This window comes from Apodemus sylvaticus, chromosome 9 (assembly GCF_947179515.1).
Source record: "Apodemus sylvaticus chromosome 9, mApoSyl1.1, whole genome shotgun sequence".
Taxonomy (NCBI): Eukaryota; Metazoa; Chordata; class Mammalia; order Rodentia; family Muridae; genus Apodemus; species Apodemus sylvaticus.
In genome coordinates, this window is record NC_067480.1 from 72,476,546 (window position 1) to 72,501,636 (window position 25,091).

General features: G+C 54.4%; 3 protein-coding genes across 4 annotated transcripts in view; 1 reads left to right on the top strand and 2 right to left on the bottom strand.

Annotated features, from left to right (window-relative positions):
- Ranbp3 (RAN binding protein 3) overlaps window positions 1-19,347 on the top strand; it is a 35,870-nt gene extending 16,523 nt beyond the window's left edge. The window contains exons 3-17 of one of the 2 annotated variants that reach the window (XM_052192106.1): window positions 1,041-1,241; window positions 5,045-5,081; window positions 5,161-5,232; window positions 9,203-9,268; window positions 9,632-9,724; window positions 11,183-11,310; window positions 13,116-13,229; window positions 14,308-14,411; window positions 14,638-14,713; window positions 15,313-15,415; window positions 15,631-15,740; window positions 16,884-17,004; window positions 17,705-17,847; window positions 18,164-18,350; window positions 18,435-19,347. In XM_052192106.1, the coding sequence (XP_052048066.1) occupies window positions 1,041-1,241; window positions 5,045-5,081; window positions 5,161-5,232; window positions 9,203-9,268; window positions 9,632-9,724; window positions 11,183-11,310; window positions 13,116-13,229; window positions 14,308-14,411; window positions 14,638-14,713; window positions 15,313-15,415; window positions 15,631-15,740; window positions 16,884-17,004; window positions 17,705-17,847; window positions 18,164-18,350; window positions 18,435-18,478 (1,599 nt within the window). In that variant the 3' untranslated portion in view covers window positions 18,479-19,347. The remainder of the gene's footprint in view (window positions 1-1,040; window positions 1,242-5,044; window positions 5,082-5,160; window positions 5,233-9,202; window positions 9,269-9,631; window positions 9,725-11,182; window positions 11,311-13,115; window positions 13,230-14,307; window positions 14,412-14,637; window positions 14,714-15,312; window positions 15,416-15,630; window positions 15,741-16,883; window positions 17,005-17,704; window positions 17,848-18,163; window positions 18,351-18,434) is intronic. The other variant, XM_052192107.1, reaches the window with a different exon arrangement.
- A 244-nt stretch (window positions 19,348-19,591) lies between these two features.
- On the bottom strand, window positions 19,592-20,477 carry Caps (calcyphosine). Its single transcript, XM_052191844.1, is given in 7 exon segments — window positions 19,592-19,707; window positions 19,754-19,934; window positions 19,936-19,977; window positions 20,059-20,174; window positions 20,177-20,223; window positions 20,288-20,365; window positions 20,461-20,477. Coding segments are annotated over 7 exon segments (576 nt in total). The 3' UTR covers window positions 19,592-19,612.
- Window positions 20,478-21,941: 1,464 nt separating this feature from the next.
- Vmac (vimentin type intermediate filament associated coiled-coil protein) lies at window positions 21,942-25,091 on the bottom strand. Its single transcript, XM_052192728.1, has 2 exons — window positions 24,873-25,091; window positions 21,942-24,054 (listed from the first exon to the last, which is right to left on the bottom strand). The coding sequence occupies exons 1-2, from the start codon at window positions 25,061-25,063 to the stop codon at window positions 23,730-23,732; spliced, it is 516 nt and encodes a 171-aa protein (XP_052048688.1). The 5' UTR covers window positions 25,064-25,091; the 3' UTR covers window positions 21,942-23,729.

Genomic DNA, 25,091 nt, shown 5'->3' on the forward strand with positions numbered 1-25,091 from the left:
AAGGGGTTAAATTTTACTCTTAAGTGGCCGCTGTGACCTAGGAAGCTGGTGGTGTCCTTTGATGCTAAGACTAGGCAAGAAGTGACCTGTGTAGAAACTTTGTAATCTCTTTCTGCTCCTCTGGGCCAGGGTCTCACGACATAGCCTAGGCTGGTCTGGGTCTCAAGGTCCTCCTGCCTCTGCCTGCCGAGTGCTGGGATCGCAGGCTTGTTCCACTACAGCCAGCCTTGAAGGAGCTTTGATGGAGCCGTTTCTTTCCACAGGGCTCTGCGTTTGTTGTGTTTTCTTTTGATGGGGGTCATGTTTCAAAGTAGCACCCATGCCACGTCTGGTGACACAGCCCTGCGTCCCAGCCACCCAGGAGGCTGAGACAAGAGGGTCCCTGGATCACAGGACTCAAGGTGACCTGGGCATCAAGACTCAAATCACAGTACAGCCCTGTGGGCAGGTCACACCCTTGAGACCGGTCCTTCCTCTCTGGCAGACAGCCACAGCCATTTTAGTTTGGGGCTGAGAACAACTGGTGGAGAACACCATGGGGTTTGGGGCCCTGGACTACTGTGGCAGGATGTCACCTCTGAGAAAGTCGGGGCCATGGGTGCTTGGCCTAGAGGCCTTCAGAGCCCCCAGGTCTACGAACTGCAAAGGCTGCTGGATGTTAGCTTTTGCATCCTTTGCCCTTTTCCAAATAAGCCTGCACCCAGGGTGTGTGGGGTGAGCCTGGGAAAGCCAGAGGCCAAAAGTCTGTGGGTTCCTGGCCCTTGTGTCACTCACGTGTCCACTGACAGCACTGCAATGTCTGGTTGGAGTGGCTGAGAGCCGTAGAGACCATTATTCTGAAAAGGAAGCTTAAGGCCCTACTTGCCCACAAGCCCTATGCAGAAAGGCAAAGGTAGGGACAGGGCCCCTCCCCTTCTCCAGTGGCCTGTCTTGTCCCCAGGGGCCATACCATATACAATCCCTGACACTTATCCCTCACCCTTCCCTACAGTGTGGCCTTTTGTGTACATTGAAGGAAAATTGTCTTTTTTGCCCCCCAGTCCTCCACAGAGCACAGAGACTTGCCGGAGTCGGGAGAGGAGCCTCGGGGGGAGGCCGAGGCGCCCTGCCCTGATGCAGGGTACCCCGAATCCACTGGGGAGCATGCCTTAGACCCTTCTGCCCCTGCTAGCGCTTCCACCAGCTCTCCTCCGCCCCCCGCTCCTGCAGCCCAGCCTCCTTGTGTGCGAGAACTGTCAGGGGTAAGTGCCCACAGCCCACCCTGCACTCCACTCCCTGGCCTGAGTCCCTGTCTCTTCAGCCCCAAGACCACCCAAGGCACCTGGGAGGGGCAGCAAGGACTTACTTGGCCGCTTTAGTTATGCCACTGACTAGACAGCAACCAAACCTCTGCTTGTTTCTACACAGTGATGATGGGTCTGCTTCCTGGGAGAAGGGAGGGACCCCAACAGAAACTGGGCAGCACTGCCTTCCAGGCTCTTCCTGGCCTCACTGGCTTCCTCCCACTTCTCTCCTCCTGGAGCTGAGTGGCAGAGTTTAGGGTCTTAGGAACCGAGGGGCTCTGGAGACTCTGAGCTTGGGCTGAAGTGAAGCAGGACGAGGGGAAGCGCCTGTCCATCCGTAGCACGGGCGGAAGGCATCAGTGAGTAGATTACACCTCAGTGGCAGGAAATGTCTGCTTTACTGCTAGATAAGTGAGGGCCTCAGAGGTGGGTGCTCAGTGAATTAACATTTGCTGTGAAGCAGGAGGACGTGAGTTCAAACTCCCAGCACCTACCTACATAAAGAGCCAGACACGGTATGTGTGCGAGCACAGCCCGATTCCGCACACATCCTCCCTCCACAGCATCCCAGCTCCCAGCCCTGTGAAGGAAAGCAGCAAGATTTCCTGGTGTGCCAGGGTATGTAGGAGACTCCTCCTCTGTATTGCACAAAGTGGGGTGACAGCCGAAGCCACATGGGTCAGGGTGCTCTGGTTTTGCTCTGGACAGAGAATCCTTGTGACCTGTATCCAGAAGCCTCTTGCTCTGTGTAGAGGCTCTGGCTGGAGTGCAAGGCTCTGCAGGTGTCGGCTTCTGGGCAGAACCACAGGGCAAGTTCATCCTAGAGCTCTCACGACAGTGACGGTAGCTGCCCTCCAGAGCCAGTGTCCTGTGTGGTATACTGGGCCCATAAAGCCTAGTGTCTTGATTCTCGTCATCTATAAGCCTGAGCAATATAGTCCCCAGATCAGCCAGGGAAAGGGACCTCCAGATAACGGGAGCCGGAGGTCATCCTCGCCCTGCTTCACAGTGGCTGGAGCAGCACTGTCATACCACTTGGTGACAGCTGTGAGCCACCAGACCAGCGTAGGGCTCTCAGTGGGGAAGCTGGGCTGTCTGCCAAAAGTGGTCTTGTGTTTGGCACACTGCATAGATGCTCTATCATTTAGGTGAGTCGGGCAGTAAATCCAGTTGGGTGGAATCTGATCCTGGGGACAGCAGGCTGAGCTCGCCAGTCCCTGTGCTGCAGAATGGGCTTTTTATCTTGCTGTGCTCTAAGTCTCAGTTCAGAGAGCTCCTTCATCACCCCGGTCTGTCTGGACTCCATGCCACACTTCCAGGGTGTATGTAGGGCGACTGAACCTCAGTGATGTGTAGTTGCCCACCAAGAGCCCGTGAGCAGCCTGCTGTCCTGGAGGTTGTGGCTAGACCGTGCTGTGCAGCACCCCACGTGTACCTGAGTCCCTGCATTGCCCACAGCCCTTAGGGCAATGCCAGCCTTGAGGACAGCTTTTTGTGTTCTTGAGGGTGGCATCTCTTTGTGTGCGTGTGTGTGTGTGTGTGTGTGTGTGTGTATGCACACACACACACACACCTAACTTAAATATATGTAACTAATAAAATGTATATATAACTTTTAGTTGCATGTCCATGTGTGGGAGATGTGCCTATGAGTTCTGTGGCTAGGCAGGCCAGAGGCTAGATGCTCCTGGGCCTGAGGGTTCATGTGGTTGTGAGTTCATCATGTAGATGCTCTATCCTGTAGAGAGCAGCAAGTGCTTGTGACTACTGAACCGTCTCTCCAGCCCTCGCTCGGGGTGGCATCTTCGATTGTCAGCTGGCCACCCCATAGCACACAGAAGTAGCGTGTGTGTGCTTCTGATAGCACACAGAAGTAGCGTGTGTGTGCTTCTGATCCTAGCTAAGATGAGCTAGGTTCATACTTTGTTTTAGGATTTTTCTGAGGCCGGGTCTTAAGTAGCTCAGGCTGGCTTTGAGCTCCTGATCTTCTTGCTTCCACTTCCCCCCTCTCTGGTTCCTGTGCCCCTTGCTGGCAGAACTGAGCAAGTCTAAAGCTGTGGGTAAAGATCACCGTGTGAGCTTCCTCCATCTCTCCAAGGATCCGTAGGAGTGCTGCCCGGGCCTTTCTCCTTGGATCCCTGGTTAGTGAGGTCGATGCCTCAGGCAGCCGGTGTCTCCTGGTGTGTTATCCTGGAGCCTTTGTCCTTGCAGCACTGGGAAGCTTTCATCCCCATGTGCACTCCCAGTAACGGCCCACATGGATCCTAAGAGCCTGTTCCCTTGACGCTAGCAGCAGCAAGGTGGCCATGACCCGTGAGGATGTCTAGAGCTGTGTTGATGGAACCATGGGCCAAGGTGATAGGAATTCTTACACAACAGACCTTCTTCTGCCTTTGATGATACCAAAGCCAGTGGACACCTCAGAAGCAGGCACCCTCTTTGCACTCAGTCCATCCTGAAGTCAGGACAGCCTTGTGTGTATTTCCTCAGGCTGGCGGCCCCTCCATGATCCTGTGGGCAGCCTCTTAGAGGGCTGGTAGTCCCAAGGCCAGACTGAGGAGCAGCTGAGCCTCGTGGGGCAGCTTTGGATCAGATATGACCCTAAGTGCTGCAGACTCACTGAGCCCTGGGCTCAGGACCCTTTTCCTGATGTCCTCTGCAACCCCTAAGAGATCTGTCATCATGTGGAAGGCAGAGCCTGGGTTTGTCCCAGTGGCGAGGTCTCCAGGTGGGAGTGGGAACCTGTCTGGGGACCATCACTGTTCCTGTTCTGTGAGAGAACGGTGCTAGGAAGCAGAGGTGGGCTTGCTTCTCTTGGCCCAGACCCAGGCTGTGAGCTTGTATTGAGGAGAGTGCCTAGGTCACGGTGCTAGGCTGTTAGAGATTCACTGTGTGTGTCTAGGCTCACTGCTGGAGGCTCCAGCCCTCTGCCTGGTTTCAGTTCCTGAGCTGCGCCAGTGTTTACATTGTTATAGGATTATAAGCAGATTGAGGAGATGGGACCTGAGAGCCAAAAGCACTGGCTTTCTGGCCATTTATGGGAGAATGGGCCAGGGTCCCCAGCGGAGGGTCTCTGCTGGTGCTCTGTGGGTTTATTGATTGCATGGGTTCTTGGCAGCTTCTTGAAGGCAGTATTCCCTGTGTGGTTCAGCTTGAGCCCAAAGCACTTGAGGACTATAAGGAATTGGGCTCTTGTGCCTTCCTTCCTTCATGGCGGGGTTCACCAGGGGTAGGTCCACCACTGGCCTTGGCTTCTAGCTTCAGGGTCATAAGGATAACACAGTCCTAAGTGGACACACAAGTTGGGACTGTGTTGGACAGGAGCTGAGCTCACATGGAAACTCACAGCCTGAATGCCAGGCTGGAACCAGAGGGCCATGAAGCCTTTTTCTAGTTGAAGAAGGGTCCCAGCAGTCTGGCACATCTCTGAGCATTTTGGCCCCGACATCCGAGCTTGCTTGAACTGGAACTGATAGCCTAGAAGCAGGCTTGCATATGTGCTGTAGAATGTTGTAGGGTGAGCGTGGGAGCCAGGATGCTCTAGTGCCCAGATGTCCACACTGGTGTAGGCCTTGCTGAGGGCTGTGCTAATGCCCTAGGCAGGTCAGGGAGGATTGTGCTGTCTGTGGGGAAGGTGGCCCATGGATCACTGGACCTGACCCATGCAGGGCCATCCTTAGCCCCTGGCAGGGCACAGGGGAGTTGGAGGCACAGGTTTGGGACACTTGGGGTCTCTCACCACTTCTGTGCTCTCATTGCAGAGATCTGCTGGCAGCTCCAGTCCCGAAGCCGGAGAAGGTAAGGAAGTCTCTAGAACATGAGCCAAGTCCAGGGCACAAACGTGAACACTCTCTGACTCCACTCTCTCTGTGTCTAGATTCTGACCATGAGGATGGAAATTACTGCCCTCCCATCAAGCGTGAGCGGACATCCTCTCTAACGCACTCAGGTAAGCGACACTCCCCTGAGCTAGGTAGTGCCAGCCCCAAGGATGTGATACCTGGGGCCCCACCTAGGCTGAGGAAAGCTGACACATTTCTGCCCTAAGGTGGAGTTGGGAGGTTCCCTGTGGGTACAGCACCTGCCCACTAGGTACCATGTACACTCATGACCAGCCAGGCAGTCATCTGTGCTCCAGCTCAGGCCATGTGGTCACCCTGCCATGGACGCCAGCCTCCAGGCTTCAGCCAGTGCAGGAGTGAGGATAGATCTGACTGAGGGATTCTGGGATGGATGCTCAGTTGGAGGCAGGCAAAGTCCAGCATCCCTTTTCACACATAGGCACCTCTCGGGTTAGGGGCGATTGCCCTGAAGAGCAAGACCTAGCCTCTGCTGGCTCTGGTTCTGGTGTTGGTGGCCCATCCTGGGCAGCGGTTATAACCTGTGCTCTGTCAAGGGGGTCTCCCTCCTTGTCTTTACTCCACACCTAGAGCATGATGGTCCTGCAAAACAGGCTTTACAGTCCCTTTGACAGCTGTTCACCGCTTTGATTTAAAGGCCCCGTGCCAGCTTTTGGGTATGTAGAGGTAGCACAGAGGGGTCCCCAGCCGCGGTGGCCTGCCTGCCCGCCTTTATTCTATGTGTGTGCATCTGCGTGTGTGGCATGGGTGGTCCTGTGTCCCCATCCTCGCCCCTCTCAGGTGGGGCAGGGGCGCTTCTCTCTGTTTTGCTTTCTTGAGATAGGGTCTCTACCAGGACCAGAAGCTCACAGTTGGGTCTTGACTGTCTGGCCAAGCAAGCTCAGAATCCGTCCTCTGCATCCATTGGTTTTCCTTTTATGTAAATACTTGGGATGTAAACTTAGGGCCTTAAGGTGGCAAAGCAGGAGCTCTCCCCACTGGCCATCTCCCCACTCACTCGGCCATCTCCCCACTCGGCCATCTCCCCACTCACTCAACCATCTCCCTAGCCTACTTGGATGCCTTGGATTCTGCAGAACTGAATTCCTCTGAGGGCAGTCTTCAGGCCTGGGGCTGTCTTTGGGCTATCTGTAAGGGTTACTTGGTTTCTTAGGGCACAGTTTATATCCTGTCTCTGTTGTTACCTTCTAACCATCTTTCAATGTGTGTTTCCCCAGCATGGATACCTCTGCTCTGTAGGAGGCTCTCTTCCTCGTTTGCCCCACTACTGTTGTCCCACCAGTAGCTCCCAGAGCCTTCCCTCCCTGCATCCTGTTGTCAGGTGTTTGAGCAGGGTAGATGTGAATTTGGATCTTCCTGGCTTGATGGTTTCTGGACTATCACAAATTTATGTTGGATCCTGGGATCTAGACAACCTGAAGAGCGCATCCCTGGTCATTTTCTGTTTTGTCCCCACAGGGAAATTGCTCACCGTCCTGTCTCAGCCCTGGAATCTGTCTTTCCTCTCTGTTGGGCACAGCCTCTACAAGCAGGGTCTTGATGCTCAGGCTACGCTGGCTTTTGCCGGCCCCAGAGTGTGTGGCCCTATCCTTCCAAGCCAGCAGTGGTAGGGTTCTTCAATGCCCTAAGCCCTTCTTCCTGACACTAAGAGGCCTGGTTTCAGCTGGATGGTGGTGGCACACACCTTTAATCCCAGGACTTGGGAGGCAGAGGCTGGTGAATCTCTGAGTTTAAGACTAGCCTGCTCTATAGAGTGTGATCCAAGCCAGCCAGAGAAATCCTGCCTCAAAAAAACAAGCAAGCAAACAAAAAAAGAATCCCAGTTTCAGTCAGTGAGGTGTCACACATCCGTCATCTCAGTGCTTGGGAGGTGGAGGCAGGAAGACCTTCAGCCACACATTGAGTCTGAAGAAGAGGCCTGGATCTACTCGTCATCCTCTGGTCCTGCCATCCTGGCCACATGTGTTCTTGCCCAGTGCCTAGCCATGCCAGCTACTGGTATGGGAGCTTTGTCAGCCTCAGGCCAGCTCGGCTCAGTGTATTCCCAATTGAGCAGGTACTCCCTTGGGTGAGCAGTCTCTCCCCTCACCCAGTCATTCGCTTCTGCCCGTTCTGTAGTGTACACCCAACAGCCAGCTGCAGGAGGGTGGAGCTTGGGCTCCCCAGTCCTGCAATGTATCATCTACTGTTAGCAAAGTGAGTCTTTACAAGACCCGAGAGAGCCCAGGCTGTGTGTCTATGGATAGGGCTGGGAACAGAACTCTAAGCCTTGGCTCCCAACTTAGTGTCAGCAGGGAGGCTTGCCTTCTGTTTGTCCCATCTGCTCACAGCAGTGCCCTGCTGGATTCTTGCATGCCAACACAGTGGCCAGGCTCTGGGCCCCACACGGCTGCAGGTGAGTGACTACAGTCCCTGTAGTCAGCTGTATTGCCCTTAAGTCTTTGGATTTTGGAGACAGGGTTTCTCTGTGTAGCCCCGGCTGCCTTAGAACTCACTTTATAGACCAGGCTGGCCTCAAACTCAGAGAGATAAACCTGCCTTTGCCTCCCAAATGCTGGGTTTAAAGGCGTACGTCACCACCACCCAGCTTACCCTCAAGTCTCAAAGGTTGTGTTGGGGTTAACCTCTATGGAGAATAGGACCCTGAAACACCTATGACCAAGACACAGGCACCTAAAGCCAGCCTTTGGGGCCTCTGGTTACACAGTTTGTGAACTTAATCTCAAGTTTGAAAAGTGTGGTCCAGCACTACCCCCTGAAGGTCCCTCCATCTCACTCAGTGGCTGGCTCCAGTGGCTGCTTTGTCACATGTCCAGGCCTTGTGTGGCCAGTGTACTTAGCTCTTTATTCCCGGGGTTTGAGTGCAGTTCTGACTGGCCCCAAGGTGTCCCCTGGGCTTTCCAGGGTGACCAGTTTCTTACTGGAGCCCATGTGACAAGATGCTGGAGTGGCATCAGGGTGTCCAGTATCAACCTGTCAACTACAGATAAACTTCATCCCCGTGAGCTACCACCAGTCCTCTCTTCAGCGCCCTTCATCCTCAGCCGTGGCCATCCTGGATCTACCTCCTGTCTCCCACTGGTGGACATTTCCTATCCACGGACTCTGCCCTATGGGAGCCTCTCTACACTTAAGACTTTGCTTTTTGTATGTGTGTCGTGCACGTGCTGTGGGGGTGCTAGTGTGCTCACCTGTGCGTGTGCACACGGCCATCAGAGGTCAGTGCCAGTATTATCACTGTCTTCCTTTCTGAGGCAGGGCTCACTGATGTGGCTGGCCCTGCTGGCCAAGAGCTCTAGGACATTGCTGCTTCTTTCTCGAAATTTCCAGCTGAGACTGAGCACATGTGCTTCTGCTGTGCAGGGTACTGGGGACTGGACTCGGGCTCTTGGGCTTACACGGCAGGCACATTACCTACGGAGCCAGCCCCTCAGCTCTGTTTGAGGGTTTTCTGCTGTTGACCTCTGCCCGTGGGTTATATTCTTCTTTGCTTCCTTCAGGAGGGTTGTGCGCATGGGGATGGGGTTTACATCTGTCTGCTTGATGGCTGAGCCTCCGAGACTGCCTGTGGCTGTGCATTTTCCCACACCTTCCTCCTGTCCTGGGTCACATTAGCTCTCCCTCACCAGGACGAGGTCACCGGAATGTAGAATCACACTGGGTTCCCAGCTGTCCCTGCAGACCCAACTCTACTTCCTAGCTCTTGTGAATGACCGTCAGAGCTGGCATTGAGTAACAGGCATGTCTTGGAGGCAGGTCCTGCCCGGGTCCTGTAATCGTTAGCGTGCATGTCTTCTGTTGTAGGCCTGCCCAGTAGTGCCATCACTGCCCTTCCTGGGAGGAATGGCCCAGAGCCTAGCAGATATGTCATCCCGTCTCAGCATCTTCATCCTCCAGGTCCCCTGTGCTGGCCTTGCCGCAGAACCATATTCTAACATGGACCTCCGACTTTGCTGTTGTAGCCTGGACCATTCTCTGGGGTCCCAGGCCCACCATGCACCCTGTTTCGCTGTGCTCCTGCCTCCACAGGCTGAGCTCAGCTGTGTCTTGTGCTTGCAGAGGAGAAGAGCAGCGGCTTCCGGCTGAAGCCCCCAACACTCATCCACGGTCAGGCACCCAGTGCAGGTGGGTGACACTTCTAGGCCTCTACCTGGCTCCAGGACCATTGCTGTAGACCCAGTCTGCTACTGGGGCTGGGACTGACATGGCGGCAGCCCTGGGAAGTTGCTCTGACCTTTGGGAGCAGAGTATCTCCTTCCTGCAAACTCATGTGACTCTGTACCAGCCCTGGCTATTTTCCTTTGCATCATGCAAGCTCTGGGAAGCACAGTGCAAAGGAAGACCTGGACCTTGTCACAGGTCTCAGCGGCAGGTGTCTGTCACTATAAAGTGTTGATATTAAGTGTGGCTCCCCTTGCACAACCACTGGAGTTGACTGACATGCCCTGGAGCAGCAGGGTCGAGCTTCCCTGACTCACTGTGTTCCAGGTCTGCCCAGCCAGAAACCCAGGGAGCAGCAGCGTGGTGTGCTTCGTCCAGCTGTGCTGCAGGCCCCACAGCCCAAGGTGCTGTCACAGACGGGTAAGGGATTGCAGCTGTCACAGTCTGAAGCACAGAGGCAAGAGGACCCCTCGGGTTAGACCCATCCTGATGGCACCCTCAGTAGACGAATAGGGTATTGCCAAGGTTTTCTGTGTCTCCAGGTCTCCTGTCAGTTTCCCAAGCTGCTCTGCAAGGCTTCCCATCCAAGGGTTTCCAGTTTTGCTGGGTTTTAGTCTTGTTACTCAAAACTCAGAAGTAGCTCGGCCACTTGGGACCTGGTGAACCTCATGCTGATGAATCATCCGAAGTCTGCTTGGGTTCCTTGCTCAGATCCACCTGCAGCCATAGTACACTCAGAGTAGACCCTCAAAGACTCCTGTTTCATTTCATCTTGACTTGGGGGCAAGTAGGATGGGCCTGGCATGTTAGGGCAATTGCCATTTTGTCTTGGTTTAGTTGGATTTTTGTGACTCAGGATCTCCCTGTGCAGCCAGGCCAGGCTCCTCTTGAACTCACCTTGTATTCCTTTTCATGGGATAGAGGGCATGCACCACTATCCCAGAGTCCTTCTGGCTCTGACTGTCAGGTGAGGTGCTGGGGCTTGAATGCTGACCCACACATAAGCCGGCTCAACTTCAGTTGCATGGAGCAGTCTATGATAGGTTTTCTTTTGCTGCTCGTTTTTCGGAAGTCCTGCTTCTGAGCTCACTGGAAGCCAGTTCTTGTTCATGTTTTTGTGCATGTGTGTGTATATGCGAGCGTGCGTGCGTGTGCGTGGGTATTCCTGAGGATGAATCCCAGGCCCTGAGCATCCCGAGCTATATGCCAACACAGCAGTATCTTTTAGAATAAAGGCAGCAGCTCCTCATGTCTGTGAGTTTTGGGTTTTGGTTTTTTTTTTTCAAGATTTATTTATTTTAGGCCCAGCGGTGGTGGCACACGCCTGTAATCCCAGCACTCTGGGAGGCGGATTTCTGAGTTCAAGGCCAGCCTGGTCTACAGAGTGAGTTCCAGGACAGCCAGGGCTATACAGAGAAACCCTGTCTCAAGAAACAAACAAACAAAAAAATTATTTATTTTATGTATGTGAATTCACTGGTGCTATCTTCAGACACACCAGAAGAGGGCATCGGATCCCATTACTGAGCCATCATGTGGTTGCTGGGAATTAAACTCAGGACCTCAGGCAGTCAGTGCTCTTAAAACTGAGCCATCTCTCCAGCCCCCCCCCCTTTGTTTTTAATCTAAGAATATTTGGCTTTTTTCTTTATTTTTTTAATGTAGCCCTGGTTGACCTAGAATTTGCTGACTAGATCTATCTTTCCTCGGACTCCTAGTGATCCACCTACCTCTGCCTCTGAATGTTGAGATTAAAAGTTCTCATCACTGCACACAGCCCAGGATGAATGAACTTCAGGGTCTAGCAGCTTGGTTAGCTGCTGAAGGGCTGGGGACACCTGTCCATTCTCTCTCTCTCTCTCTCTTTCCTTTTTGCAGTCCCCAGCAGTGGCACTAATGGGGTCAGTATGCCAGCAGACTGCACGGGGCCAGCCACGTCTGTATCACCAGAAAACCTCACACAGAGGAGTCCCTCTGAGTCTGCCGAGGGGACGCACACACTCGAGGTTGGTTGGTCTTGGGGACAGCCAGGGTGGGCTGCAGTGTCAGGCTCTGACGTGATCTCTGTGTGGGTTCTTGGTATCAAAGGTCTATAGCTGTTTCCAGCACTTTTGGCTTGGGCAGCGGCTTGGGCTACTTGGGTTTGCGCATGATCTGTACAAGGTTATTCCCAGGCTACCGCCCTTTCCATACTTTAACAGACACCCAGGCAGGGCGCTTGCAAACAGAGAAGAGCCAACATGCTGGCTCACAGCTGAGAGATTGGAAATATGAGCAGTGTGGCTCTGGCTCTGCTGCCCTGACTGATTACAGCCCACTTCACTAGGAGTGCTCGTGAGGTGGGCAGCCATGGAGAGGACAGCAGAGAGCCAAGGACAGTGCCCCTGTGACCTACCCACTTCCACAGGATCCTGTTAAAGGTCCTCCCCACACCATGCCAGTGGACACCTGGCATTGGTTGGCAGGCTGTCAGTCACTGTCAGGATGGGTCCCACTGCCAGCGAGCCCATGCATGACTTTTGTTGCTATGTCTCCATACAAGGTCCTGCCACTCCCCCACAGAGTCACAGATGAACCCCCTCAGAATGATGGTGCTGTGGCAGTCAGCCCTGAAAAGCTTGCCTAAGAGAGAAGAGGCACTTGGGCAGACCCAGGCTTAAGGCTAGGGGCAGTGTGCCAGCCGCAGCTGGATGAGGACCCCACTTTCCAGGCTGGCCACTGTGTGGAGTCACAGGCATAATGATGTGCCTGTTCTCACCTGGAAAAATGCCCGCCCCACCTCAGTGCCCCAAGTAGGGCCAGGAATAACTCCTAGCCTGTATCTTAAGAGAGTGTTTGAGGCTGAGGAGGGAAATTGGGGCCAGGGTTCCAGCCATGTGCTGGCATCTGGCTCTACCATGCAGGGTCTGCTGTGTCGCCCCCTCACAGTTGCCATCCTTCAGTTTGGGACACCCTGCCCACCTCCTCACTAGCAGGCTGGGTTCTCACTGTGCAGCTTGGGTCTGACTCGCTCCAGATGTGAGCCTCACTCCCGGGCGGTCCTGGGATGGACAGGGCCACCACACTCACTGTTTCTGATCACGTAGCAAGAGCAGGCAAGACCCTTATCTCTCAGCCATTCCTGATCGTGATGCCGACGCCACATAGCTGGTCAGTAATGCTGAGCTTAGTGAAGATGGAAGGATTGTGGCTAGGAGACAGCCACCTGGTGACATACATGTCATCTGGAACTCTTTGAATCCTGAGACTTGGATTCCCTGTGCTGGTAGAAACCTTTGCAGAGCCATGTCAGGCCCAGGGGCTGGTTCTCAGTGGGGGACAGCACCCAAAAGGATATGAAAGACTGTGCACACAAGTCACACCCTGTGTAAGCACAGGACCACGAGAGTCGGAACGGAGCCAGATTTGTAGGGTGTCAAGCAACTAGAAACATTTAAACTCTTCACAGACTAGCAGAGAAGTCGGAACTATCTTACCACCCTTCCCTGCATCGCAAGTTGCTGTCACTGATATGTTGCAGCTTCTCTACCTCACCTTCCATGTGCAGCTAGGGTACTGGACTCATTCTCTTTATCCAGGTCAGAAGAGTCACAATTGAAAGCATCTAGAAGGGCCGAGGGCTCAATGAATTAAAAATGCTTCCTTCCAAATCTGAGGACTTAGGGTGGGATTCAAACTAGTCCAGGGGATTGTTCTTTGTCTTTTGTACATGCACACATATGTATGTATATACACACACACACACACACATATATAATATATCTATATTTTATATATATATATATATATATATAATTTTTTTTTCTTACAGGAGAAGGTGCCTCAGAAAACCCCACATGGCACCTCAGAGGAGGAGCACTGTGAAGAGGAGCAGGTGGCCCCACAGGCCTTCGTGTTTGGACAGAATTTGAGAGATAGAGTGAAGGTATTTGGCCTGGTGGGTGTTGGGCAGTGGAACAAGGATGACCTCGGGTGCCTGTGACAGTCACATGTTCCAGATATTCATTGCCCAGGGCCCTCATCCCACCAAGAATCCCTCCCCTTTTTGGGATAGTGTCTCATGTGGCCCAGGCTAGCCTCAGACCCACTATGTAACCAAGGATGAACAGAACTCTTAATCCTCAAGTCCAGGGATTTCAGGTTACCTGAGAATATCGTTCTAATAACTAAACTAATGACTGCATGATTGATTTCACGTGGGTTTTATTTTGTGATAAGATTGCATATAGCCCCGGCTGGCCTTGAATTCACCGTGTGGCTCTGCATGAATGACCTTGCCTCCACATCCTCTATCGTCAGCTTCTGAGTGCAGGGTGCTGAAATGAGGGTTGTCGATTACCAGGCCTGACTTAGACCCAAAGCTCAAGTGTGCTGGGCCTGGGCTCAAACAGCCCCACCCCAGCCTCAGCAGCCAGGACCATTGGTGCCACCACAGAATCACCGGCAGATAAGATCGGCCATCGTCAGATGCCTGCAGTATTGGAGAATTGGGTCTAGGGCACCCCAGACACCCAGCTGCTGCTTTTCTAGCTTCAGGATCCAGGAACCCCCTTAGGCAGAGTCAGGGCCCCTTTTAGCTTATGGGCACCACCAGGATAGTGGAGGGCAGGCATGGAGAGGACTCGGGTGATGCTCAGCGCCCTGCAGTGCCCAGGATGCCTGTCAGAGTGCTCCAGCCTTGACCTTCAGATTCTCCTGCCTCAGCCTCCCGGAGTACTGTGGTGTCAGGTGTGTGGGCCCACACTAGACTATTGTCTCTTTGAAACAAGGTCTTACTGTGCAGCCCAGGCTAGCCCGATCTCACAGAGAGTGAAGTCTGTCTCTCATTGTTGAGATTAAAGGCGTGTGCCACCTTGCAGCTTGTCTTTGTGTCTTAGCTGCTGTATCAAGTGTGGCTGTGCTGGTGGCAGCTGCACCCCATATGCAGTCCATTTACACAGCTAACCTTGGCAAGCACTTATCAGACGTCCGCATGAGCAGCCTACTTCCCTCTGTCTCTGCAGTTAATGCATGAGAATGCCGGCGTGGCGGATGCAGACAGTGCCACACATCCCAGCTCAGAATCGCCTGCTGCGACCAACTATTTCCTGCAGTACATCAGTTCCAGGTGAGGGCGCTGTGCTGTGGGGTGGGGGCTTCCCATACCACCGGGGGGCGGCGGGGGGGGGGGGGGGACCAGAGGGCTTCCTACCAAGCCCATGGTCTGGGCTGGGGACCCAGCCTTCGTGCTAGTACGTTGTGAGGGAGGCAGACATGCTATGGCGTGTGGCTCCCCTGTGCTGCATGCGCCTCTGTGCACCTCGTGCCACACTGATGGTGCCACTCCTCTCCAGCGCAGACAGCTCGACCCACAGCGCTGACAACTCCACCAAGTTTGTGTTTGGCCAGAACATGAGTGAGCGCGTCTTGGTGAGTGGCCCCGGCAGAGTGCCTATTCCCACTGCGCATACAGCGTGTGGCTGACATGCTGTCTCCTGTATAGTCAGACAGGACACTCAGGTGCAGGAATGAGAGAGACCAGCTCCATTCATTAAAGACTTTCTCACAGAGCTGTCAGGGGCTGGCGTCACCCTTCCTGTCTTTTTTGCCCACTGATGTAGGCTTTCCTGTGGCCAGTTGTGGCACTCAAAGCTACACCCCTGAGTCAGATGCCCTGTGTGTCTGTCCACAGAGCCAGCTGTGCCTGCCACTTCTTCAGTCAGGCAGCCAGGGTAGCAGGCGTGTGTGCACTCCTGCTTTCTGACCCTTAGCTGCCCTGCATCTTCTTCCTGTAGGTCTGCCACAGTGTGGACCCTAAGCACTACCCCAGGTTGCTACACACAGGTGGCTCTCTTTAGGGCCTGAGAGACTGGGCTTGACTGGGAATGGAATGGCTGTTGAGGACAGGCCCTGCAGGGCACAGGCAGGAGTCAGGCCTCCAGGAAGTGCTGAGCGGCCGTCCCTGCTGGGCCTCTCGCTCTGTCCTTAGCACCCACAGCAGCTCCGCCCTGGCACGCTTGTTTCCTCAGAGCCCCCCAAAGCTGAATGAAGCCAATTCAGACACCAGCAGGGAGACTGCACATGCTCAGTCAGGGTCCGAGTCGTCATCCCAGGAGGCCGCCCCCAAGAAAGGTAGGAACAGCCCTGCACGCACCCCAGGGGAGACTCCTGATTCCCAGCTAGGGACAGCTGTGGCCCTAACAGACCTTAGAGATTGGCCTCAAGTGCCCATTATGGGTAGTGGGTGGCCGTGCTCTGCTGACAACAGGGCTCCCCACGTCCCTGAGAGGATCAGTCCTGCCATGCTGATTTGTGCTTTGTTTCCTTGGGTCCCCACTGCTGTGCAGAGTCCCTGGCCGAGTCAGCAGCTGCCTATACAAAGGCCACAGCATGGACGTGTCTGTTGGAGAAGGTGGAGGTTATTACGGGGGAGGAGGCAGAGAGCAATGTGCTACAGGTGAGAGCAAACACGGGGGGCTGAGGCAGGGGGACTGTCAGGAATCAGGGCCAGCCTGTGCTACACAGCATGACCCTGTTGTCAACAACAAAATGAAGCTAGGTGTTTTGATGCACACCTTTAACCCCAGCACTTGGGAGACAAAGGTATGCAGATCTCTCTGAATTTGAGGCCAGTCTGCTCTACAGAGTTCCAGGCCAATCAGGAATTTTTTTTGTCAGCCAGGCTGTGGTGGCGCACGCCTGTAATCCCAGCACTTGGGAGGCAGAGGCAGGCGGATTTCTGAGTTCGAGGCCAGCCTGGTCTACAAAGTGAGCTCCAGGACAGCCAGGGCTACACAGAGAAACCCTGTCTCGAAAAAAAAATCAAAAAAAAAAAAAAAGTTTTTGTTTGTTTGTTTTTTGTCTAGAGGAAAAAAAATGTGTTCCACTACCACTGTCACAGCTCCTCCCCTGAATAAGGCCCGCCCCAATGAACTAGCACCACAGCACCTACAAGGCTTCGGCATAGCTCATTTCTCGGTGTTTGGGATTTCTCATGGTGTTCCGTTTCTGCTATTGTCACCGAGCATAGCGTCCCTACGGCTGTCTTAGGCATGTGTGACACTGTTTCTCTTAGCTAGTAGTAGTGCTCAGTAGTGGTCAGAAGGGAGTGCTTGGTGGCGGTGAGCTGACACGGGGCCTCTTTCTGCTTTAAGACTCTGGCAAGCAGTGTGGCATGTGCTTGCTTTCTGGGGGGCAGTAGGGGACTTCCCCAGCACTGTAGTGTGTTCCCTGAAGCTGGGCATGGCTTCACAGCACCTAGTACTCCTTTGCTCTGGGAACTTGGTAGCATCTCTCTGTGCTTGTTCCCCGTATTTCCAGGGTCACTTTTGCTTACATACTTGGGCTAGGTGCCTGTCTCCAGGCTAGAGAGTAGAGTGCAGGAGCCCTGGGCTCCATTCCCAGCACCATAGAAACTAAGACCAGACAATAGATGACTAGACAAGAGGGCAGCAGCGCTGGCCACTGTCCTCAGTCTGTGGACCTAGTACACTCAGACACCCCAGCCTCACTGGTAACTCTGAGCTTGAAGTGGGACCCATGCTTTGGGGTACAGAGGGCATGGGCACCCCCAACCCTGTCACTGACCCATGTATTACAGATCCAGTGTAAGCTGTTTGTGTTCGATAAGACCTCGCAGTCATGGGTGGAGCGTGGCCGGGGACTGCTCAGGCTCAACGACATGGCATCCACCGACGACGGCACATTACAGTCCCGGCTAGGTGAGCTCGGGGAAGGACAGACCCTCTCAGGTGGGCTTGAGTCAACAACCAAAGCCACAAGTGTAAGCTCCACAGCTGAAGCAGGGGCATGGCTGTGAGCAAGGGTAGCAGTGAGCCTCACCCCCGCTCACTCTGGCCTGGGCCTGCTGCCCTCCACACTTGTTTCCTGCTCCAGTGTCTTTAGTGCACTTTTAAAGAGTGCAGCCTGGAAGGAAGGTGGGGGCAGGAAGAGTATCAGCCTGGGCTTCAGAGCTGTCCTTCCTGTTTGGGGAACTTGATGTGAAAATAGTCTCTCTGTAGCTCATGCTGGCCTGGTCCACTATGAGCCTGCCATGTCCTTCCCATTTCGTTACATTCCCCCTAAAAGTTAGGCCAGAAAAGTTAAGAAGAAAAGAAAAGTCTACAGTAAATGTCAACAGTACTTGCGTGGCAGTTTGCGTGTGACCTCTTCCCTGGGGACAGAGTAGTGTTGGTTTTCCTACCCATAGCAGGTGACAAGCCAGGGGCAGGTTAGGACTTGCCTCATACATGGGAGAGGCCCAGGCTTCCTCCTCAGGTGGGATGGAGCAGTCTCCATCTTAGTGTACACTACCTGCCCTGTTGCAGGCTAGCCCCTTCCCCGAGGGCATGTCTCCCCTGCCCCTTGCAGACATGGGCTGCAGGTTGGGGCAGGTGTCACTAAACAGCTCCCTTGCTGCAGTGATGCGGACCCAGGGCAGCCTGCGGCTTATCCTGAACACGAAGCTGTGGGCCCAGATGCAGATGGATAAGGCCAGTGAAAAGAGCATCCGCATCACAGCCACAGATGCCGAGGACCAGGGTGTCAAGGTTTTCCTGATCTCGGTGAGCTTGAGGGAAAGTGGGGGTGGCACGGGCTCAGTGCTGAAGACTGCGGATGTTAGCAGTGGGCAGGCCAGGACACAAAACTCCCCTGGGTAGTTCCAGCTTTCCCGTTAGACCTCACGTGTGGAGGGGTAACAGAGCCCAGACCTCATTTTCCTACCTAACTCTCCAAAGGGCACCTTGTTGGTTGTCTCTTGTCAGAGAAGTCAGCTGACCAGGCCAGTGTGGTCTAGTGACAGGCCAGGGCCTACATGTGTAGACACTGCCCTGTGTGGCTGCTGGCCACACACTGCCACTTCACACCCTGCCTCCACAGGCCAGCTCCAAAGACACAGGCCAACTGTATGCCGCACTGCACCACCGTATCCTGGCTCTGCGTAGCCGGGCTGAACAGGAACAGGAGGCCAAGGCCCCCCCACCGGAGCCGGGAGCTCCCCGGGCCACCGAGGAGGAAGACAGTGATGAGGATGCTGTCCTGGCTCCCTCGGGGGTTGCAGGGGCTGGTGAGCACCATGGGACCAGTGGGAGGGACCCCAGCTGGTCTCAGTGACTGTGTGCTGGGACTGAGAGACCTGCTCTCCCCATAGGCACAGGTGATGAAGGAGATGGCCAGGCTCCTGGGAGCACATAGCGGCGGAGCCACTGCACCAGGCTGCTGCTTTGTCGTCTGTCTGCTGCCCGTCCCTCCCCGCCGGCCGCATCATGGTGGTGTCTATTGCCGGGGTGGCCACAGGCTGGATCCGAGTGTCCCCTCTGCAGCAGATGGGGACGCCAGGATGCGGCTTGGGACTCAGACCTCATCATATTGATGAGCAGAAAGAACGTTCCCCGCCCTCCTCCGATCGAAATGGCACATTGACACTTGTCACAGCTTCGTGGTGACCGTCCCTCCCTGGGCAGCGACAGTGAGAGCTCTGGGCTCAACATTTTGTTGAGTAACCTGCTACCTGGTCCGCTCTCCACTCTGCCAGGCCCACGTGACAGCTGCCTCCCGTTCATCTCTGGTGGCTTGGCTCGAGGTCACAGATGAAGCTACCTGTGGGCTGAGCTGACTTGATGCTCCTATGGGTGGTGCCTGGCCCCACAGGGCTCCCCTAGGTTTAGGCCTGAGAACACCTGTCTGGACGAAGGCGATGGAACCAGGAGAGTTCCTGCCCCCTCGCCTGCCTACCCGAACCACCTGGGTCTCCCTTAGCAGATACCCAGCCCTGAGGTGACTGACCATCTAGTGCCCCTGAGAGGCAAAGAACCTGCAAAGGGCCTGTCCCCGGGCAGAAGATGAAGCCCCTACCCGTGGACTGCACGGTTCCACTTCTGGCCAGGCCACTTCCGGGGAGCCAGCAAGGACACCAGAGGCTGCCTAGCAGATGAGTCACACTGCTTCCAGCCTTAGCCAGCCAGTGACAAGTGAATCCAGACGTCACCCATGTGTTTTGGAACATTTATGTAATATTGTCATATGAAATGTATTTGAGAACTGCATTAAAACTTTTAACTAAAGCCCCAGACTCTTTTGCACCTGGCAGGCAGGCAGGCAGGCAGGCAGGCTGGATTTGGCTATGGGGCCCCTCGATGGGGTCAGCCATTGCTAGGCCTGTGGGTGGCCCTGCAGGAGACCTGGTTCAGCCAGTTCTTCAGCTTCCATTCTCACACATCCCCCCTCTCTGTGTCTAGCTGGGGTCCCCTGAGACAGTGGTATCAGAGCGTGGCAGGTGGATCAAGGGTAGGCTAAGTGCAGGTATTAGGCAGCTAAACGTTGGAGGCTTCAGATGCTGCTCACCATGGCCACAAACTCTGGGTCTGTATCCACTGAGGCGCTGAGTCCACTGTAGTAGTCTTGGAAGTCAGCTAGTGTGTGACCTGTGTGGATGGGCTGGCTGTGAGGAGGACCCAGACCAAGGGGCACTAGGTAGAAGATACACCTGCCCATCCTTCTCGAAGGTGTCAGAGTTGTCGAATTGATGGAGGGTCTCACCCTCTGTCCATTCTCCACTGTACAGTTTGGGGTAAGCCTGACCATTGTACACCCCTCTCAGGTCATCTTCAGTCACCACACCATCCAGTTCAGTCCAGTCCAGCTTGGTAAAAGGCAACTGCAATGACAGCTTCCCAAGTCTAGGACATGGAGGGCTGTGGGAGGGGGACAAGTGACTGTGGCGTGTGGGGATCAGCACCCATCACCAGCCCTTCAGTCACTGAGGCCAGCCTCACCTGTAGCAGCTGTAGGAACTCCTTAAGGTCCCACTGGCCATCAGGGTCCCAGCGCCTGCATAATGCCTCTGCCTTGTCCACCTCCATCCCCAGCCCTGCCAGGCCCTACCTCAGCTCCCTGCATCCAGGGACCAGATGCCATCCGAGTCTGGGTGACGGAAAAACCTGGGAGTCAAGATGGGGTTAGATGGGCCAGCAGGACCCAGGTCAGAATCTGCTGGGTGAAGACTTACTAGCCAGTCCCTGGATGCCCAAGGCCCCTCCATGGTGGTGTTCACAGCGTCCATCATGGGTACAAGTTGAACAGCTGTGGTGGGACGGAACTCACGATGAGTTTCCGCACTCAGCCAGCCTGGCACAGAGCTTGGTGATACTGCACAACCCAAGCAGAGCTCCCCACACCACTCACCTAGCCCCATGTGTGTCACTGGACCCTGCCGAGGAGCTCCAGGGAGGACTGTGTGTCCTGCCTGGCACAGCTGTTGCTAGGCAGTATGGCTCTGGGGCCTGGGAGGAGCCTGGCTGTAACCCATAGGGATACATAGCACATTAGCCGGCCAAAGAGGCCGAGCAACCCACTGTCTGCCTCTGGCCACAGTACTTTGAAATTTGGCTGGAGAAAAGGCCTTGTTTCCTGTGCCACTCAGCCTACACTGTCCCACTCTGGACTACATGGGCCAGCCTAGCCAAAGCCGACCTAGAGCTAGTTGACATGGTGGCACTTGAGATAGGGACATAGCTGAAAGTCTAAAGCCAAGTTGGGCTTCCAGCTGAGATCTTGTCTTTAAAAACAATACTGGGGGCCTGGTGACACATGGCTATAATCCTAGCACTCAGGAGATGGGGGGGCAAGTTCCAGGCTATGTGAAACTGTCTCAATGTCAAAAGAAAAATTAGGGGTTTGCAAGCCAATCATGATTCAGTTAATGAGAAACCGAAGTGACATTTTGCTACCCAAATAGATGATGGCCCGTTATGCTCCAAACATTGGCAAGCAGCAGAAAATGCCTCATTGTTTTCAGATTTTAGTGCTGGCAATGGAACCAGAGCCTTGGCATGCCAGGCAAGTGTTGCTAAGCCACACCCAAGGCACTACTGCTTTTTGTGGTGGGGGTTGGGGGGGGTCGAGACAGGTTTTCTCTTTGTAGCCCTGGCTGTCCTGGAACTTACTCTGTAGACCAGGCTGGCCTTGAACTCAGAAATCCCCTTGCCTCTGCCTTCTGAGTGCTGGGATTAAAGGTGTGTGCCACCACTGCCCAGCTACACTATTGCTTTTCTATAGCGTAATGTAAAATATAAGTCTTACAGATGCAGCAGCTAACCGTTTCAGTGCTGGGGTGGAAATCAGGATCTCTCAATCCTTGGCAAGCTAGTCCAGCCTGTAAGGTCCAGCCCAAACTATTACAAGTCTTTTTGTTTTCGAGACAGGGTTTCTCTGTGTAGCTCTGTGGCTGCCACCACCACCACTTGCCCAAGTCTTAATAAGATGCAAGGCTGGGGATATTTTAGCATTATAGCCCCCACCTACGATAGCCCAGTGAGGGGCTGGGGGCGTGGTTAGGGGTGGGGCCTGCCTAGGATAACTCAGTGAGGGGCTGGGGGCGTGGTCAGAGGGTGGAGCCCCACCTACAATCCCCTAGTGAGGGGCTGGAAAGCCTGAGTAATGAGTTTCAATATTCTCCTTGTTCCCTGAATTGGAAGTGGCCTTGGCTGGGCAGAGAAGTAGTTTTCCTTCACTTCTTTGGGCTGAGTTTCAATTGTCTCTTGGAATAACTTGAACATGGAGGCTCCAAGACAGCTAGCTCCAGCCCCCTCCACTGTAAAGTGTATATGAGGCCTAGCAGCACACTACCCCACAACAGGAAAAAAATGTAGAGTCCAGGTTGAGAAATATCCAATTTATTCTGGTACAGACAGGCCCTAGCCTGCCTTCCCCTGTACAAATAGCTCTCTTCTCTCCTCCATCCCCAAGAAAAAATGGGCCTCTGTCTCCCAGGCTGAGGGTCCCTGTCAGACTCTGGGCAGACTGGATGCCTGGAGGCCCTTCTGTTTGGAACTGCCCCTACCTTCTATCTTGGTGACTGCTCAAGGACAATTCCCTGAGCACAGGGACTATGAAACTCATAGACACCACTTCTGGATGCAAGGGTTTGTGAGGACTCTTCCTCTTACTGTTCTAACAAGGGTGTCCTCACCTTTGTCAGAGGCTCAAGAGGCAAGGCTCAAGAGAGTGAGAGAGAGAGAAAGGGAGGGAGGACTCCCACCAGCAGGGCCGGGTGGCTCATGTCTATATTGCAAGGACTTGAAAGGGTTCCAGGGAAGCCTGGGTTATAGAGAGAGACCCCACCTCAAGCAAAAATGCAAACTCTCCGCAGGTGAGGTGGCCATTTACCCTCACCGTCTTAGGCCTTAGAAAGCATAGAAACAAGGATTTAAAAAATAGATTCTCTTAGGGTATCAAAAGGAGACTTGCTACAAAAACATAGTTGTCCCTGGAAACCAGGAAAGGGCTCATCAGATATCCAGGAGGCTCCTGGCTAAGGTAGGGCCTCCCGGGCTGGGCTAGGCACTGATGGAGACAGAAGACAAAATTCCCTGCTTCATAACTGCTGCCTTCCTGCTGAAAAGGTGGTCCCAGGACGAGGTTGTGAGTGGTTGCACAAGCCTGTCATACTAGCACCGGAGATGCTGAAGCAGGAGGATGAGAAGTTCAAAGTCAGCCTAAGCTACATAAAAGGTTTAGAGGCCAGTCTGGGCTACAAGACTAAACTTCAGGAAAACTAAACCAAACAATCACAGTACAGGGCAGTGACCAGCTGGCAGGAATGACGTCAGAGATGCTGGCAGGAAGGCCCCTCCAGAAAGGGGCATGAGATACCCGGGTATCACGGAACTGAGGTGGAACCAGGGAGACACTGAGGCACCGGGAACAGAGCACAAAGGCTGAGGCATTCTTGGTTGTGCTGTCTCAACCCACCTGTCCTTCCTAGAAGGAAGGGTAGAGCTGTGGGAAAGAGCTGCAAGGTTAATGATTTAACAGAAGCAACAGAACATAAAACAAAGAGGAGATCCCGCCTGGGACCAAGAATGGTTCAGGAGAGTGAGAGAGGGAGGGAAGGAGGGAGGGAGGACTCCCAGCAGCAGGGCCGGGCGGTTCACTTCTCTTTCCAAGGACTTGAAAGGGTTCCAGGGTAGCCGGGTTATAGAGAGAGACCCCACCTCAAACAAAAATGCAAACTCCCCGCAGGCAGGGCCTGTGCTGGGAACCTGTCAAGCCAGCAGAGATCCACGCCACACTCCTGAAAGACAAGCCTGGGACCCTGCTGTCCCACATGGGACGCAGCACAGCCTCAGAGCCAGACCTGCAGATGAGGGAGGCTTGGTTCCTACCATCACTGATGCTGGGGTGCGAGAGTGCTACACCCACTGGTTACTGCCCACACCTTCATTTGTGTTGGAAACTATTTAAAATCAGTGGAATGTAGCAGGTACTCCAGCACTGGGGGGGAGGGGCAGGAGGGAGTTGTTTTAAATGAGATCTTGGTTTTTTTCACTTGTTTTGATGTTTAGATGGGATCCTGGTAATGTCTCAAGACCCCTCTAGGCCACTGGTGATTGAGTGGAATCCCCAAGGGGCCTTGACCCCACATTCTGAGATCTGTCGGGGCAGCTCACACAGTGGTCCCAAACACAGCAGGCTGCTGGTCATCCTGGCCCTCCTCCTCCTCCACGTTGTTGCCCAGGGGTGGGCCAGGCCCATCTGGTAGGAGCTGGGCCCCATGACTGTGGCTGGCCGGCAAGGGGCCCAGTTCCTCTGCCTCCTCCAGGGTTGCTAGCAGTGCTGCCAGGGGTGGCCGCTGGCGAGTGATGTCCTGCAGCAGGTCAGCCCGAGGCTGTAGCTGCTGGATCCTCCGGTCCCTCTGGTCCACTGCGGCCTGCAGGCTGCGAACTGTGGCCTCAGAGTTCAGCAGCTGCTCTCGGAGGGCGAAAATCTCCCTGATGAGAAGATCAAATAAGGTCGTTACCTACAGGGAGTGGGGATGGGGGCGTCTACCTGCTCCAGAACCCTCTGAGGCTCCCTCCGTCTCCTCCACTGCTTCTTCGCGTGCATGTTTATGAACATGTGCGCCCACGTGGTACAGCAAACATGTGGAAGCTAAGGTACAATTGCAAGAGTTGGTTCACGCCTTCTAACCCATGGGATCAAATTATTTGTTATTCTTAGTGCCAAGTGAGTGTCTTTACACACAGAGCCATTGATGTCATTGGCAAAGCACACTCAACCCCACAGCGGGCCTGTCCCCGCCCCCCCTCATCCCAGCACTCCAGAGATGGAGGCAGAAAAATCAGGAGTTGAAAGCTACACAGTGCCTTCAAGACCAGCCTTCTCTCAAAAACAAAACAATGCCAGTTTTGTGTGTACTTCAGCAGGACTTCCTCGTGGTCACAAATGGTTGTCACAGCTCTGTCCAGTCTATATAAGGGGGCTCTGTGCCTTTGTCTACCGATGTGGCCCCCTACCCAGCAGCCTCCTTTGATCATCAGACACAATACTCTTGCACCCCCTGGGCGAGCAGTACCAGCGGACTCGGCCTTGTGGGACAGCTGGCTTCATTTTAACAGTGTGAAATGCTCTCATGTAACCCAGGCTATACTCTTAACTCCCCATGTAGTTGAGGATGGCCCGAACTCCTGATCCTCCAGTCTCAGCCTCCCCAGTGCTGTAAGGCCGGGCATTTAGTGTTCTGGAGATTTTTGCTTTCGGTTCCCAGCCCTTTCCACCCGCCTCCTTCGGGATGTCCATCGGGCCTCACCGGTCCTTGGCGCGACCCAGCTCGTCCAGGGCGGCGCGCAGCTGCTGGTCGTGGCAGGCCAGGCGCTCGGCCTGCGCACGCACCGTGCGCTCCGCCGCCAGCAGCCGCCTCTCCAGCTCCGCCGCGCGCCGGTGCACGGCCACCAGGTGCGCGTTCGCCTCCCTGATCTGCAGAGGTGGCGGCGCAGACATGGCCCCTGGCCGCCGTGCAGGCTCCACC